At 40.2% G+C, this 15,466-nt stretch overlaps 1 protein-coding gene across 1 annotated transcript in view; it reads left to right on the top strand.

The window, feature by feature from the left end:
• Positions 1–15,466, top strand: part of LOC102224526 (tumor necrosis factor receptor superfamily member 16-like) — a 45,176-nt gene that overhangs the window by 24,172 nt on the left and 5,538 nt on the right. The window contains exons 4-5 of the mRNA XM_023341477.1: positions 7,072–7,309; positions 9,011–9,171. Of these exons, the coding sequence (XP_023197245.1) occupies positions 7,072–7,309; positions 9,011–9,171 (399 nt within the window). The remainder of the gene's footprint in view (positions 1–7,071; positions 7,310–9,010; positions 9,172–15,466) is intronic.

Raw genomic sequence — 15,466 nt, 5'->3', positions numbered from 1 at the left:
CAATGTGAGCTAACCTTTCATCCAAAGCTACAGGTTCCTAAAGGTTCTGGCTCTAAGGCTGCAATAACAACACCACATGTGAAATCATTTTACTTGTGCAAAAAAAAAGAAGAAAAAAGAGGAAAGTTCAAGGGATTTGTTCACTGTGAGTCACCATAAAACTAAGCCATGTGTGTTTTCTTCCGGGCACTGACACTTCTCAGCACAAATTGAAATCAATAAGATGACGGATTGAACATCACAGATGGAAAGATGAAGGTTTAGAGAAAGGGAGGCAGAAATTGACTGGGTCAAGTCCATTCGGGTATTGAGTTGATAGGTGAGAAGGCCAGGAGCTGCTTCCTTCCTGAATTCGGTTGACCTTAACAATAGACAGCCTGGCCTCTGCAAGCGAGAACGCAAGATCGACTAACCGGCATAATGCACAACCTCTCTGACACAAAGAGAGGGACGGGAGGAGAAGGTCAAACACGAAAAGGATTAAGGTGCATGAAAAGAGCGGAGGAAGATGGATTAGACACAAAACCTCATCTGTCGCTGGCGGATGTCGTTTTTCTTATTCACTGATTTGTGCACACAAGGCAGACATTACAGACTAGAAAGGAAAGGTATTGATCTACAAAATAAACTAGATGAGCGAACTATAACAAAGAAGCAGAACAAATTAAAATGGGTACATTTTGTCTAATGCATCGTTTGGCAAAAAAAGAGATGGTTTTTTCTTTACTTTGTCAAAATCACTTCTGTAAAAAAATATTTAGCCCATTATTTTTAGAAAAGTAACAATATTCAAGGGTTAGGATACGTTTTTCATTTATTTTTGGCAGTTATCTTCTGATTTTAATTCTTATTAGTAGTAGTACTAGTATTTTTCCCTAATATTACCTGTTTTAGTTAATCGACTATGGCCACATTAGTCTTGGGTAGAAGTGGGAAAGAAGGGAAAAAAATAACGAAACATAAATAAATAAATTAAAGAGCTAAAGAATATGGTGGTTTTTAACCATTTATCACTTACAATGAATTTGTAGTTATCAGTCTGTTGTGATAGTTTTAATGGTTTTAATGAAAATGACCAATATTACTAATATTGCCTATGGGTGCAAATCATTTTTCAAAAAAAATTAAGATTTAGTACGACTTATTCCAGTCATGAATATACAGGTAAGTCCAAAAGTCTTCAGTGAGACAGGCATTTCTCAAAAGATCATCTCAAAGATCTTTATGTTTTACGTTTTAATAAAAAAAAAGATAATTTCTACAATTTTCATCAAAAATGTATCTGCATTTTTTTGGTCTGATATAAAACACACTGACATTTATGCTTTTAATAAAAAAAAACATGAATAATCTTTGAATAAATTAGTAAACAAATGTGTCAAAACTTCTCTTACATTATATATACACCCATACAGCTCTGAAAAAGTTATATTTTACACATCACTTTAACATGATGCAACTTTTAACTTGTAGGGAGTCTAGTTATCACCACCAAACAATAAATTAGTGATCCTAATGTGCATTTGAAAGGAATCTGACAGACAAACAAAGAAACCATGAGACAAATGGGGGAAATGACAAAAGAACAAAATGCCATGAACATTCCTGATTTTCTGTGTGTAAAACCACATCAACTCTACAGATATGAGGAATCCCCAAACCCACTCCCACTTAACAATTGTCAGTCTTTGTACATCACAGTCCGTCTTTGTGCGGATTATGGCTTGGATCACTTGCAGTGACCTATATCTCAACTGAGCTGGGGTGTACGGCCGCAGCTGACCTCCTCTTTTTTACCCTCTTGATCCTTGCTCCACACAGTATGCACATTGTAACGATGAGGGACGTTTTTAAAGGCGACAACATGTATGCACCCTGACTCCGTCTCCTAAAGCTGCCAGCCAGCACGCAGGAATTTGCCCTGACATTCCAAGTGGGAAAGTTTTCGGGGGGTGATTTTTACACGAGCGAATGTGTCGGGTGGCAGGGGTGAACACAACAGTCCCTGTGCGCACTCGTGCCGTCAATTCGTTGTCAAAAGTTCAGCACGTTTTTTTTTTCCTCATGAAGATTTAGAGTCTTGTGTTGGTTGAAAGTGTCCTTGTCAAGTCCAGTCCCTTTCACATTGATGTTGTGTTTTAATTTCCCATAGATGTCTCCAGTGGAGTCGGTATAAAGTGGCATAAAGAATGACAATCAATAAAAGATGGGTTTTCTGCAGCCTTGTCCACATGTAGCCTGGTATTAAGGAAATATCTGTTTTTCTAAACACAAATCTGTCACTGAGCGTTGCTGTAAACATGCCAGACCCATAGAGGGCAGTGTAGCTCAAAGTTAAAACCAATCAGCCAATCGGATTGCTTCAAAACAACCATAACTTCCTCTTAGGAATTAAACATGGTGCGATGAGGTTCATATGAAATACTTTTAAATAGCGTATTAGAATAAAAACAAAACGGTGTTGATTGGGAATCGTGTCAAAGCAAGTACATAAAACTAACTTTTCTGCAAGATATAGGAGCTTTTATAAGTTAATAATTTCTTAGTAATAATAAAAAAGTAGAATATTTCACTTATAAGAATATATTCTGTCGTACAATATTAATGAATTATTTACTTAAAACAAGCTCCTATATCTTGCTGAAAAATACATTAGTTTTGTCTTATTTCTGGAATACTAAGATTTTTGCACTAGAAACTTGACTGAAACTACTTGGTCAGATTTTATAGTTCTTGCAGTGAACATTGCGCTACTTTCACACCTTCTTTTTATTATCTTCAGAGCAGCTGAACTAAAATGTCCCCGTTTATCTTTTCAGTGACTTGAACCTTTTCTGTCCCACAAATAAACAATGCAAACAATAAAGACTCTCAGGCTTGTGGCTTAAGTGGCAAAAATATACCACATATATCAAGGAAGTTCATCCTCTTAAAAATAATATGAAAAAAATATTGAATTTGACGGTAAACAGGAGAAAGAAACGGAGAGCTTCACAAACGACAGAGATGGAAAGCTTCTCAGGGTGGAGAAGGAGGACAGATGCTCAGAATGTGGCTTGGTCGATAAAACCGATGGAGTTACTCTTCTGCGCTCTCGGGTTTCCCAAGTTGACCTCTACGAGTGCCGATCACATTCTGCTGCAGAAGAGGCAAACACACACATCCACTGGAGTGTCACGCGTGCACACATGGCAGCTTCCCATCCACAAACATGCACACTGAGAGGTGTGGCTCAAGTATACGCATAGAAAATTGAGATGGGTCAAATAAGCTGGAATCACAGCCAGAAGTCTCAAGGAGAAAAGAGAAAGTTGTGAGAAAGAATGGATAAAACGAACAGGGATAGTGTCATCTGTTGGTTCTCTTTGTTGCTTGTTTCTTGCTCTGGGTTTGTCTTGCTTTATCTGGGTGGGTGCAGCTTATAAAAAAACCGCTCCTCCTTTCCTTTACATTAAGACGGCAAGGTATTGAAACATCAACACCTGTTTGCAAGAGGCTGCAAGCTGCTGGAATTACAAGTTAAACTCAGGTGTGGCTGAATAACTTATACACACACACCCGTCGCACACAAAGCACTCATGCAAGGGCGTAAGGTAACAGCGTCTTCCTATGTAATTACTTGCTTGACAACACATGCATGAGTGGATTTCCTGTCACAAGTCGTTATCAGATGAAGCGAGAAGAAAAATAATTTTAATATTACTAACAATCAGACTTGACATTAAAAATATGGATTAAAAGGTTTTGTTACTGTTATAGTTGGTTTCCAGCTGACAGATCCTGTTAATTTAAAAGCTCTGCACTTTTCAGCTTTAAAATGTTTAATAACAAGCTTGGGTAATGGAGGCACCTGGAGTCTCCAGGCTTGATTTGTAGCCTCCTCATTTTTTAAATGTTTAAAGCTGAGGGTGTAAGGGAGAGTTATGCTGGCCCACAATAGACCCGTTTTTCCTTCAGAACTGGACTAATGTTCTGTCTCATAGATCCATATCTTATAGATCCAAGGTATCCAGCATCCTTCTCAGACTTTTTGGTCCATACTGGCAGGATAACATCACACAGCTAATGCAGATTTGTCAACTAAACATTCATATAGCTCAGCATAACGAATGAATTGGAATGAAAGTCAAACATATAAACATGTAATCTAGAAGGTTACATAGTAATAATTTCATGTGACTTAGAAGCACAATAAATTAATACGAAACTAAACAGAAGGTTGAAAACTGATAGCAGCACAAGGATAAAATGTAGAAGCCTGGAAGACGAAGAGAGAAGGTGGGGAGGGGACCTTGTCCTGGTCAAAGGACATTTTTGTCAATGAATGGTGTCCTGTTTCCTGAGTTTATATGTCTTCTTGGGGGTAAAAGATAATGGGGTGAGGTGGGGTAACTATGGAGATCATGGTGATACTGGTGCATCTTTTTGTCTTGTGCTGAAAATGGCTGAATGGGACATGACTGATTATAGTTTCTTCTTAGAATCTAAGCAAATAAATAATCAACACAGAAACATACAGATCATTACAGATTCACTCAAATCAAAACATATAGTAGTATAAACTTTCATTGACATTAACTCAATACATTTTAAACATAAAACTTTTAACTTTGATCTGCTTAGAGTACTTTAATGCAAACACACTCAGTTCACTCGTGGGGGGCGTTGACCTTTCGGTTGGAAGGTGACCCCTCCTCAATAAATCGTAGCTGCTGAGTCATAGCTACTAGAAACCGCGGAGCGCTGCACTGATGAGCCGTTTACAGATATTTTTAACACTTTGCTTGAGACGTGCCATTTGTCAGACTGTTATAAATCCTACACCTAAAATAATCACAGCACATAGGTCCGAATGACCACATAGCAGTTTAGAGACTTTAATAATATGGTTTCTGTAAAGGTATATAATTTTTGAGCTAGCTGAATGCAGTTGGTATGGGGGAATATTTCTGTCATAATTTGAGAGCACACATTTTCAGTTTGAAAGCAGGATTTCATGTCTTTTGTACTCAAAACTTCTGCTCTCTTTCAAATATTCCCTGTGCTTTCTCAAACCTGTCGCCTTGTGCTCAAAACTTGTCTCTGCTCGAATCAAATCTCCACTTGCAAACCTCTCTGCTCGCTTGCGAATCATTTTCTGCTTGCGCTTGAAACAAAAACGTACTGTTGCCTGGCAACCTCTAAGCCAATAGAACGAAAGTGTTATAATGGGTGCGCTTGTTTCCTTCTAGTGGGTGTGCCTGTGTGGCTACTATTGAGTGTGGAAACCTGTGCCACCCACTGGATGTAGGGAGAAACAATGACCTCAACTTTCTGCTTCTTGTTACACTAAATATATAATATCACTAACAGCTACTGACACTTTAACTGTCAGTAGCTGACAGTTGGTTGGACAGTTGGTTGGAGTTTGTTTATCCAACCAAAGAAAATGGATCCACAGAACCAGCTGTGTTACAACTTAGTCACAACATATCTGTCTGCCTGTCGGTCAGTAGTAGCCACACAGGCACTCCCACTAGAAGGAAACAAACGCACCCAGTATAACACTTTCGTTCTATTGGCTGAGAGGTTGCCAGGCAATGGTATTTCTTTGCTCCAAGCGAGTATAGAATGATTTGCAAGCGATCAGAGCGGTTTGCAAGCGGAGATTTGATCCGAGCAGACAAGTTTCGAGCGTGAGGAGACAGGTTTGAGAGAGCACAGTGAATATTTGAAGGAGAGCAGAAGTTTTGAGTACGAGAATTACAAGTTTTGAGAAGAAAGACGTGAAGTCCTGCTTTCAAACTGAAAATATGTGCTCTCGAGTTATTGCAGAAAATTTCCCCCATAAATTGGTTATCTAACAAATACTAAACTGTCAACAGTTCAATAAATAGAGCAGCGAAGGAAGGAAGGAAGAGAAAGATACCTTTTATAAGTTATGAATACACAAATCTGATAATATTAATTGATTTGCAGCATGTTGAACACCAATAAAAGGTGCCTCAGTTTTGCTGAGGCTTTAGACTTTAGCATAATTGTTCAGCAAGGTTGTCATAAGACTGGGGTGGAACAAATAAAACAGCCTTAAGAACAGTTTCCGGTCCTTAACAAGTAGGAAAGTGTTGGTGTTTCCACAAAGCTCTTTTCTCATCCCTGAAAATTCATTTGCCAAAAGCTCCACAGCAGCTCACCGCATCGTCTTGTAAACGTTTTCACCTCCTCAGTGAAAAATGGACGCCTTGCACTCAGCAGCTCTCCTCAAGTATTTAAAGCCCTTGGAAGCCAACACGCTGATTTCCTGTTAATGATGTGAGCAAGTGTAAGTAAGTGACAGGCGAGGATAGGTTTCCATATCCGCTGTGAGGAGGGAACATGTCCACTAATGGTCGGAGGAATGCGGGCAGGACTGGATGGACGAATCTGCTCTTACGCTCATTAATGGTTCCTCTGGGATTTGGGGGAAATGACCCCGATGTGGGATCCAATGTGTGTCTGCATTTGCAGCTATGGAGGACAGAGGCTGAAAAGGAAACAGGAGCTTGTAGAATTTAGATCTTCAATCCTGTATGTGATATTTAAAAGCATGTCGCTCCATAAGCTGCAACTTATGGAGAAGCAAACATTGTCAGAGTACAATCCTTATAATAAAATATATTATGATGCAATATAGACAAATAGCTTCTATATAATAAAATATGCAGGCACCGATCATGTGATTCTTGTTTTTGTTCTGGTTTTTATGCATTTAATTTAGTAGAAAATGATTTTTAAAACTCATATGTTCTAACGTTCTCTGGTATTTTAATCCAGTTGTGAGAAGCTGTCACTGATAATGAGTTCTGAATAAATGTACGTCTAAGACCAAACAGAGATTTGCAAACATGGTCAAGCACTAATTCAAATATCAGTAAATGTTTATAGTCTGGAGAAGCTGGCTGTATATCAAACAGAAAGCTGAAAGGAGAAAGAATATTGGAGTGACACCAAAAGGAGTCAAACAAGCTAAAGCCCGTCATTGGAATGCTGCTATTCTACTGTATTTATGATACTTAATAATAAAACCCAGTTTATATGTGGTTGTTTTTGCAGCAAACTACCCAACGCAGACATCCACGCCTTATACTAGTTTCCCAGGGATGTTTGAGGAATACAATACCCTAGAAAACCTCCCACCAGAGGCACCTAGTCCCAACACCACCACCGCCACCGCCAATGGAGACTCCAAAGAAAGGCTCTACCAGGGGATTAACGACAAACTCATCCCCATCTACTGCTCCATCCTGGCAGCTGTCGTCGTGGGTCTTGTGGCCTTCATCATCTTTAAGAGGTGAGCACTCAGTGGTTAAAGACGTCATAAAGAATCACAAAAACAAAGCATTTGCTGGGTTTCAGATGACGCAGCACGACGTCACCCAATGCAGATGGAGGGCAGGAACTAAATGTAGCCCATTTACTTCTGTTGATCCAGCTTCAAAATGTCTGTGTGCTGTACGGTTGTTCTAACCGTTCTAGTAGAGAGAAAGATAAAAGTTATTTTTGTGTTGCAAAGGTAGTTGGTCACAAGGAAGTTAATTTTTAAAAACTTACAGAAAAAAGACAATAAAATTGGATCAACAGTCTACGGCTAAAAACAGGAGGTGCAGAAACCAACAGTGCCAGAATTTGCAGTGACCACTTTCTAACAGGTAACAATCGCATTGTTTAAATTGTATTTTCAGATATTTTATTGGACAGTTACTTAGAAAGACAAGGAGTCATATGTAAGGTAAGATATATTATTTTTACGCCTTAGCTTGATCAAACCATGTTTTTAATGAGGTTTCTGTAGATCGCCGCGAACGGTTGGCCTACCGTATAGAAATGCAGTACGACTCAACATTAATATACAACTCCAGCATAAGTTTAGGTTTACAGAAGCTAAATATATTATTTACCAGGAGATCCAAGCACATAGAAATAACATGGGTTAGCTTGTTGTTAGCATTAGCGATAACATTATTGTCATAGACTAATTCCTTAAAATAGCACAACTCACTACTTACCCGGGCAGAAACCAGTTTAATGTTCCTTTTGATCCTAACTGATTGACCCAACCTGAAACAAAATCATTGTTATGCTTCAGGCTTTTGAAAGCTTTCATCTGGCTCGTCATATAATATAAACTATGCAGCACCAGATAGTTATGTCGATCGCCTCAACACCAGATAAATTCTCAAGATTTTATGAAAAGTCTTTTTTTACCAAGATAATATGGATCATATCCTAAATATACGCATGTTTTTGCGAGATACCTCGTCTGTGCCAGCCCATTTAGGGCATTAGCTACTCATTGTTATCCATTTTGTCCTGTTTTGAACCGGAGAAATCCACTTCCTGACCCCATCTGAATTTTGCACATCATCCCAGTCAAGTGTCTAAAACCAGCAATATGCCTAAGTAAATAAATAAATGTTGAACTCACCAGATTTAAAATATGGCTGTTTTTTCATATTTAATGAAATCGTCTGCTTCTACATTTCAATATGGCAGCAATCTGCTTGTTTTATGGGTCACCATATCCATTACTGCCATAAATGTTGTATGCACCATATGTTTAGGTATTAATGTTGTATTAGTGAGGCACAATGAAAATGTTTACCACTGTATTAAAAGTCCTGGTGTAAACTTTTCATAATTAGGTTTTGGTTAGTTTATTTTTAGAACTAACCTCACAGAAAGAAAAGTGAATGGGGGACTAGGAAGTGCATCTAACAGTAACTACTAATAACTAGGAACAAGAAATAAACATAATAAACTAGAATCACTAACAAAGGACTAAAGAAAAACAGGAAGAATAATGATCTAACAAAAATAGGAAACTAACAATAATAAAACTAGAATCAAATCAAACTACATTTACAATCCAGAGAAGTAAATCGAGTGTTGAAAGCAGGCAGGTGTTGCATTTTCTCTCTCTGGATACTCTGACTTCGTCCCACCAAGCAAAGTTCAAGGTCATACTTTTTGTTTGCACTGATTTTTCATTCAGGTGGAACAGCTGTAAGCAGAACAAGCAAGGAGCGAACAACTGCACGACAAACCCGAACCAGACTCCGTCTCCAGAGGGGGAGAAGCTCCACAGCGACAGCGGCATTTCTGTGGACAGCCAAAGTCTGCAGGAGCAGCAGGGCCAGACTCAGTCACAAACAGGTAGCCGCATCATTCACATTAAAAAACAAAACACTACCTTTATGTAAAGACAGAAACATCTGAGTGGCATTTAGTTGTGTCTACTATCTTCTGCTCTTTAAGTCAAATAAATTTAACGAGTTTTAGATTTTGAACCTAAATGTGTGAGTTTGTGTAAGATAAACCTATGTAACCAATATACTGGATAGTTTAATTTCACAATCCAGGTTCAGAAAGAGCCCCATACAAAAAAAAGATGCCATTGACCACAGAGACAAGGATTAAAGGGGGGAAATAAAGTATTCAAATCAGGAGCAAAACAAATAAACACAAAACATTTAGTTATGCAAACAAATCTGCAAAAGAAAAACAAATTAAATAGAAGGCCTTTCAGTTTTTAGCTCAACCAAAAAGAAAAGGTTTCACAGAAAAATGAAATCAGCCAAAAAAAATCTGACCTATGTTTGGTTGTAATACACTACAGCTTAAAATTACCAAAACCCATAACAATAAATATACTGTATCAAATTTTTTTTCAACTTATTACGTAAAACACAAAATCATTAAACAGTACAAACCTCGGTTTTAACTATGCAAATGGGTCCAAAGCTTGTGTTCTGGTGGGCAGCTGGTGCGGTTGGTGTAGCGCTGAGCTAACAGATTTAGCTTTAACTGGCAGCAAACAGAGAGTTTGAGAGATAATGTTGTAAGATTGTTAGATCAACAAGAGGTTTTACCATTTACTGAACACAAGGAACTTATCGCTGATTGTGTGCAGTAAGGTTTCAAAGATCAAAACCTTTTCAAACAGGCATTTCTGTCTGACAGGAGAGGAAACAGGAAGTGACATAACTTGCTGTCACTCTTTATATACACTTCAGGAGAGCAACAACAATGCAATTTGGTAACCAGGTTATTAATTTTGTCAAACCTCCAAGAGCTGAATAAACTAGTCATTTTAGGTTAGCACTTAAAAAAACTGAAAGAAGAAAAAGAGTGGGAACTATTTCCCAGAATGCTTAGCGGCATGTTTTCGTATGGTGAGATGGAAGTGCGTTACATTGATCTGACTCTGGTGTTTTATTAATGCAAATGTTTATTTTGAGACTAACATCCTGCTCACACTAAATGTTTTTGAGCTGAATTCATTGTGATTTTAAATCAGCGCCGAAATTTTCTTTATGCAATTTGAGACTAGAATTTAAATGACTAAAATAAATTAAGTAGTTATTTTAACTTGATATTGTGAGTGAAAATAATAGCAAAATGTGTTCTCTTTAACCAGGTGAGGGCAAGTTTTTTACAGTGAAATAATAATCTGGTTTAAATTGCAGCATTAAGTTAAACTCAGAATTCAAGATTAATTAACTTAAAAAACAATGTTTAGAAAACTTGTCTCTTGTTGTTAAATCAACTTCATGAACTTTAATTTCTGAGTTAAAACCAAAACATGAATTAAATTGCATTTTCAAGACAGCAGAGTGGTTTAAAGTTAAACCACCTTCAAATGTTTTACAGTGTAGTAATTGCGTTGCATGCAGACATGTTTTAATTTGAAAAAAATTGTATTTTTGTTTGGATTCCTTTAGTTTTTTTTTCTGAACTGTTCCTCCAGAGGAATTTTCCCTGAGGAATGAAGCATCTGAAGCTTTCACTAACTCCATGTTAACAATGACCTTTGAGACTTACTCTAGCAAATCAGCAGAGCAGGACTAGAAAACTGACAGTGTTTGTTTTCAGGGCAGTGCATGTTGTTGCTGCTGCTGCTGCTGGTTTTCTGTAAAGTCCTGACATACCAGCTCAAGACAACTTATGGATTTCAAAGCATCTGTTGCCCATAAAACCTTAAAGGAAACAAAACCAACTGAGTATTTAAGCAGCATTTCCTGTATTTTAAGTTGAAGGAAACATCCACAATCAGTGCACAAAGACCAATTTAAACACAAAATTAAAGCTGCAAGCAGCCTCGGGCGGCCCTCGCAGCAAGCGCCGCTCCGGCCTATTGGCCACCGCGGGGGTTCCAGCCACCGCAGAAGCTCTCGCACGATTTCCAGAGCCGCAGCCAACTCCCCACCGCAGAAGCTCCGCCGCAGTTTCCAGCACCGCCGCCCGCTAGCCACCGCAGAAGCTGTCGCGCATTTTCCACACCCATCCACCAGGCGACACGCGTGAATGCGTTCGGCAGCGCTCCCCGACGACTGTCAAAAAATCTGGTGCAGATCGGTCGATGCGTCGAGGAGATACAGCCCATGTATTAACTTAGGGGGCGCAGTGGAGTCAAATTACATTTCAAACCCGTCGGGCTCTTTAGAGGTGAACAAAGGTCATACATATCCAGTTTGGCGCCAATCGGATGATCTATGTGTGAATTAGAGCCAAACGTATGAATATGGCGAGGGACTGATATTCGCCATTTGGCCACGCCCACACGGTTCAGCCAGAAGCGAGCATTGACAGAGCTCATCATCCGAATTACCTTGATTAGGTCAAGAGAGCTATAAACAGAGCTTTCCAAGGAAATAAAAGACACTTCCTGTTCTGAGGGGGCGGGGCTTAGATGACGTCATAATATGATGACACAGGGTCGTCAGGGATCCCACCAGGGTCACTTGTGCAAAGTTTGGTGCAGAAGCTATCGACCGTTCACAGTAAAATACAAGACTTCCTGTTGTCAGGGGGCGTGGCCTACGTGATGTCATCATTTAACCATTGGATATTATTGGACACAAGATAGTGATCAATAACTGAAGGTTTGGTGTCTCTGTCAGTTTTTGTGTTAGAATTACAAATTATTTAATTTTTTCCTCTTTAATTCAACATTGAACTGTCATTCCGTAGGGCAATGCTGCCCTCTGGTGTCGAATTACTGAAATAATGAAACTATTTCAGTGGGCAGCAGAGGGCAGCATTGCCCTACAAACAACGAACATGGACTGTTTATTATGTAATTACACAGAAGATCTCTCTAATTCATTGTGAGGGGGCGGGGCCTAGATGACGTCATAATATGATGACATAGGGTCGTCAGGGATCCCACCAGGGTCACTCGTGCAAAGTTTGGTGCAGAAGCTATCGACCGTTCACAGTAAAATACAAGACTTCCTGTTGTCAGGGGGCGTGGCCTAAGTGATGTCATCATTTAACCATTGGATATTATTGGACACAAGATAATGATCAATAACTGAAGGTTTGGTGTCTCTGTCAGTTTTTGTGTTAGAATTACAAATTATTTAATTTTTTCCTCTTTAATTCAACATTGAACTGTCATTCCATAGGGCAATGCTGCCCTCTGGTGTCGAATTACTGAAATAATGAAACTATTTCAGTGGGCAGCAGAGGGCAGCATTGCCCTACAAACAACGAACATGGACTGTTTATTATGTAATTACACAGAAGATCTCTCTAATTCATTCTGAGGGGGCGCGGCTTAGATGACGTCATAATATGATGACATAGCATTGTCAGGCATCACACCAGGATGAGTCAGGCCAAGTTTGGTGCAGCTCGGTCGAAATATGTGGAATCTAGAAGCAAACGTATGGCATCGGCGTTACAGGTCACTTCGCCACGCCGCCACAGCCAGCTGCTTCATCGCAGCCGGTCAGGGCTTGAATCCACAACACACCAACATGTCTTCTGTCTCTGGACACAGTTTAATATTGATTATGTCAAAGGGCTAAGATAGCAACCGTTCACAGTAAAACATGACACTTCCTGTTCTCAGGGGGCGTGGCCTAAGTGATGTCATCATTTGACCACAGGGTATTTTTGGACACCTAATGATGATCAATAATTTAAAGTTTGGTATCTCTGTGAGTTTCTGTGCAGGATATATAAGAGTTTCGTGTTTCATGGCGAGTAGGTCAACTTTGACCCCTGGTAACCCCCCTTCAGCAAGCTCAGACAGTCACCAATTTGATAACTTTAAATCAGACATGCCTTATGATCAGACTGACCGAGTTTGAAGCCGATCAATCGAAATCCCTAGGAGGAGTTCGATCAAATGCAAAGGCTGTAAACGTCAAAATCGAGGTCAAATGAACTTCAATCTAAAATGGCCGACTTCCTGTTGGGTTTAGAGCATGGCTCTAAGAGACTTTTTTGTACGTCCCGACAAGATACACATGTGTACCAAGTTTTGTAATTCTAAGTTAAAGCATGGCTTTGGGCTGTTCATTTAAAATACTCTAGGGGTCGCTATAGAGAAATTAGGCCACGCCCACCAAATATCGCTATGGATTCCTGTTCGGGGATGGATAAGGATCCATCCTAGTGAGTTTGGAGCAGCTCACCCCGAAACTGTGGAATTCAGAGCCAAACGAAATTCGACGGCGTTCGCAACGCCGCCACGCCCACCTGCTTCATCGCAGCCGGTCGGGGTTGGAATCCACAACACACCAACATGTCTTCTGTCTCTGGACACAGTTTCATGTTGATTAGGTCAAAGGGCTAAGATAGCGACCGTTCACAGTAAAACATTACACTTCCTGCTCTCAGGGGGCGTGGCCTATGTAAAAAAAAATTTCACTGCAGGGTATTATAGGACACCCGATGCCGATCAATCACTGAAAGTTTGGTCCCTCTATGTGTTTTTGTATAGGAAATATGAGGTTTTTGTTTCATGGCGTGTAGGTGAACTTTGACCCCTGGTAACTCCCCTTCAACATGCTCCAAAACTCTCCAATTTGATAACTTTAAATCAGACATGCCTTATGATCAGACTGACCGAGCTTGAAGCCGATCAATCGAAATCCCTAGGAGGAGTTCGATCAAATACGAAGGCTGTAAACGTCAAAATCGAGGTAAAAAATGGACCTTCAATACAAAATGGCCGACTTCCTGTGATACTTGCACTATGACATTACTTGTAAATTCTGAGCGTCTTAGTGAGCTCTACAACTGTACCGAATTTCAAGTCTCTACGATGAAGTAAGTGAATAGCAATGGGTCTGTTGAAAATTGCTAGTTGCCGCCGTTGAGCAATTTTTTTTGCGATTTTTGCGGTGACCTTAAAATTCAAAATTTTTAAACCGCCTAGACGCGTCCGCCAAGTTTGGTGAGTTTTTGAATATGATAAAGCCCCCAAAAAGGCGCACGAAGAGGGGGGCAGAATCGTTAGAATAATAAGAAACAGTACAGATACAATAGGCCTTCGCAGCGCTTTGCTGCTCGGGCCTAATTAAAGCTGCAAGCAGCCTCGGGCGGCCCTCGCAGCAAGCGCCGCTCCAGCCTATTGGCCACCGCGGGGGTTCCAGCCACCGCAGAAGCTCTCGCACAATTTCCAGAGCCGCAGCCAACTCCCCACCGCAGAAGCTCTGCCGCAGTTTCCAGCACCGCCGCCCGCTAGCCACCGCAGAAGCTGTCGCGCATTTTCCACACCCGTCCACCAGGCGACACGCTTGAATGTGTTCGGCAGCGCTCCCCGACGACTGTCAAAAAATCTGGCGCAGATCGGTCGATGCATCGAGGAGACACAGCCGATGTATTAACTTAGGGGGCGCAGTGGAGCCAAATTACATTTCAAACCCGTCGGGCTCTTTAGAGGTGAACAAAGGTCATACATATCCAGTTTGGCGCCAATCGGATGATCTATGTGTGAATTAGAGCCAAACGTATGAATATGGCGAGGGACTGATATTCGCCATTTGGCCACGCCCACAAGGTTCAGCCAGCAGCGAGCATTGACAGAGTTTATCATCCGAATCATCTTGATTAGGTCAAGAGAGCCATAAACAGAGCTTTCCAAGTAAAAAAACGGCACTTCCTGTTCTGAGGGGGCGGGGCTTAGATGACGTCATAATATGATGACATAGGGTCGTCAAGGATCCCACCAGGGTCACTCGTGCAAAGTTTGTTGCAGAAGCTATCGACCGTTCACAGAAAAATACAAGACTTCCTGTTGTCAGAGGGCGTGGCCTACGTGATGTCATCATTTGACCATTGGATATTATTGGACACAAGATAATGATCAATAACTCAAACTTTGGTGTCTCTGTGAGTTTTTGTGTTAGAATTACAAATTATTTAATTTTTTCCTCTTCAATTCAACATTGAACTGTCATTCCGTAGGGCAATGCTGCCCTCTGGTGTCGAATTACTGAAATTACTGAAATAGTTTCATTATTTCAGTAATTCGACACCAGAGGGCAGCATTGCCTTACACATGACAAAATAATCCCCTTTGTAATTGACTGTGTAACATGTTACACAGTCAATCACAGGGGATCTTTGAGCCTTGCTAACCCCCCTTCAACATGCTCCAAAACTCACCAATTTGATAACTTTAAATCAGACATGCCTTATGATCAGACTGACC

This window comes from Xiphophorus maculatus, chromosome 10 (genome assembly GCF_002775205.1).
Source record: "Xiphophorus maculatus strain JP 163 A chromosome 10, X_maculatus-5.0-male, whole genome shotgun sequence".
NCBI lineage: Eukaryota > Metazoa > Chordata > Actinopteri > Cyprinodontiformes > Poeciliidae > Xiphophorus > Xiphophorus maculatus.
This window is presented reverse-complemented; position numbering and strand designations above follow the sequence as displayed.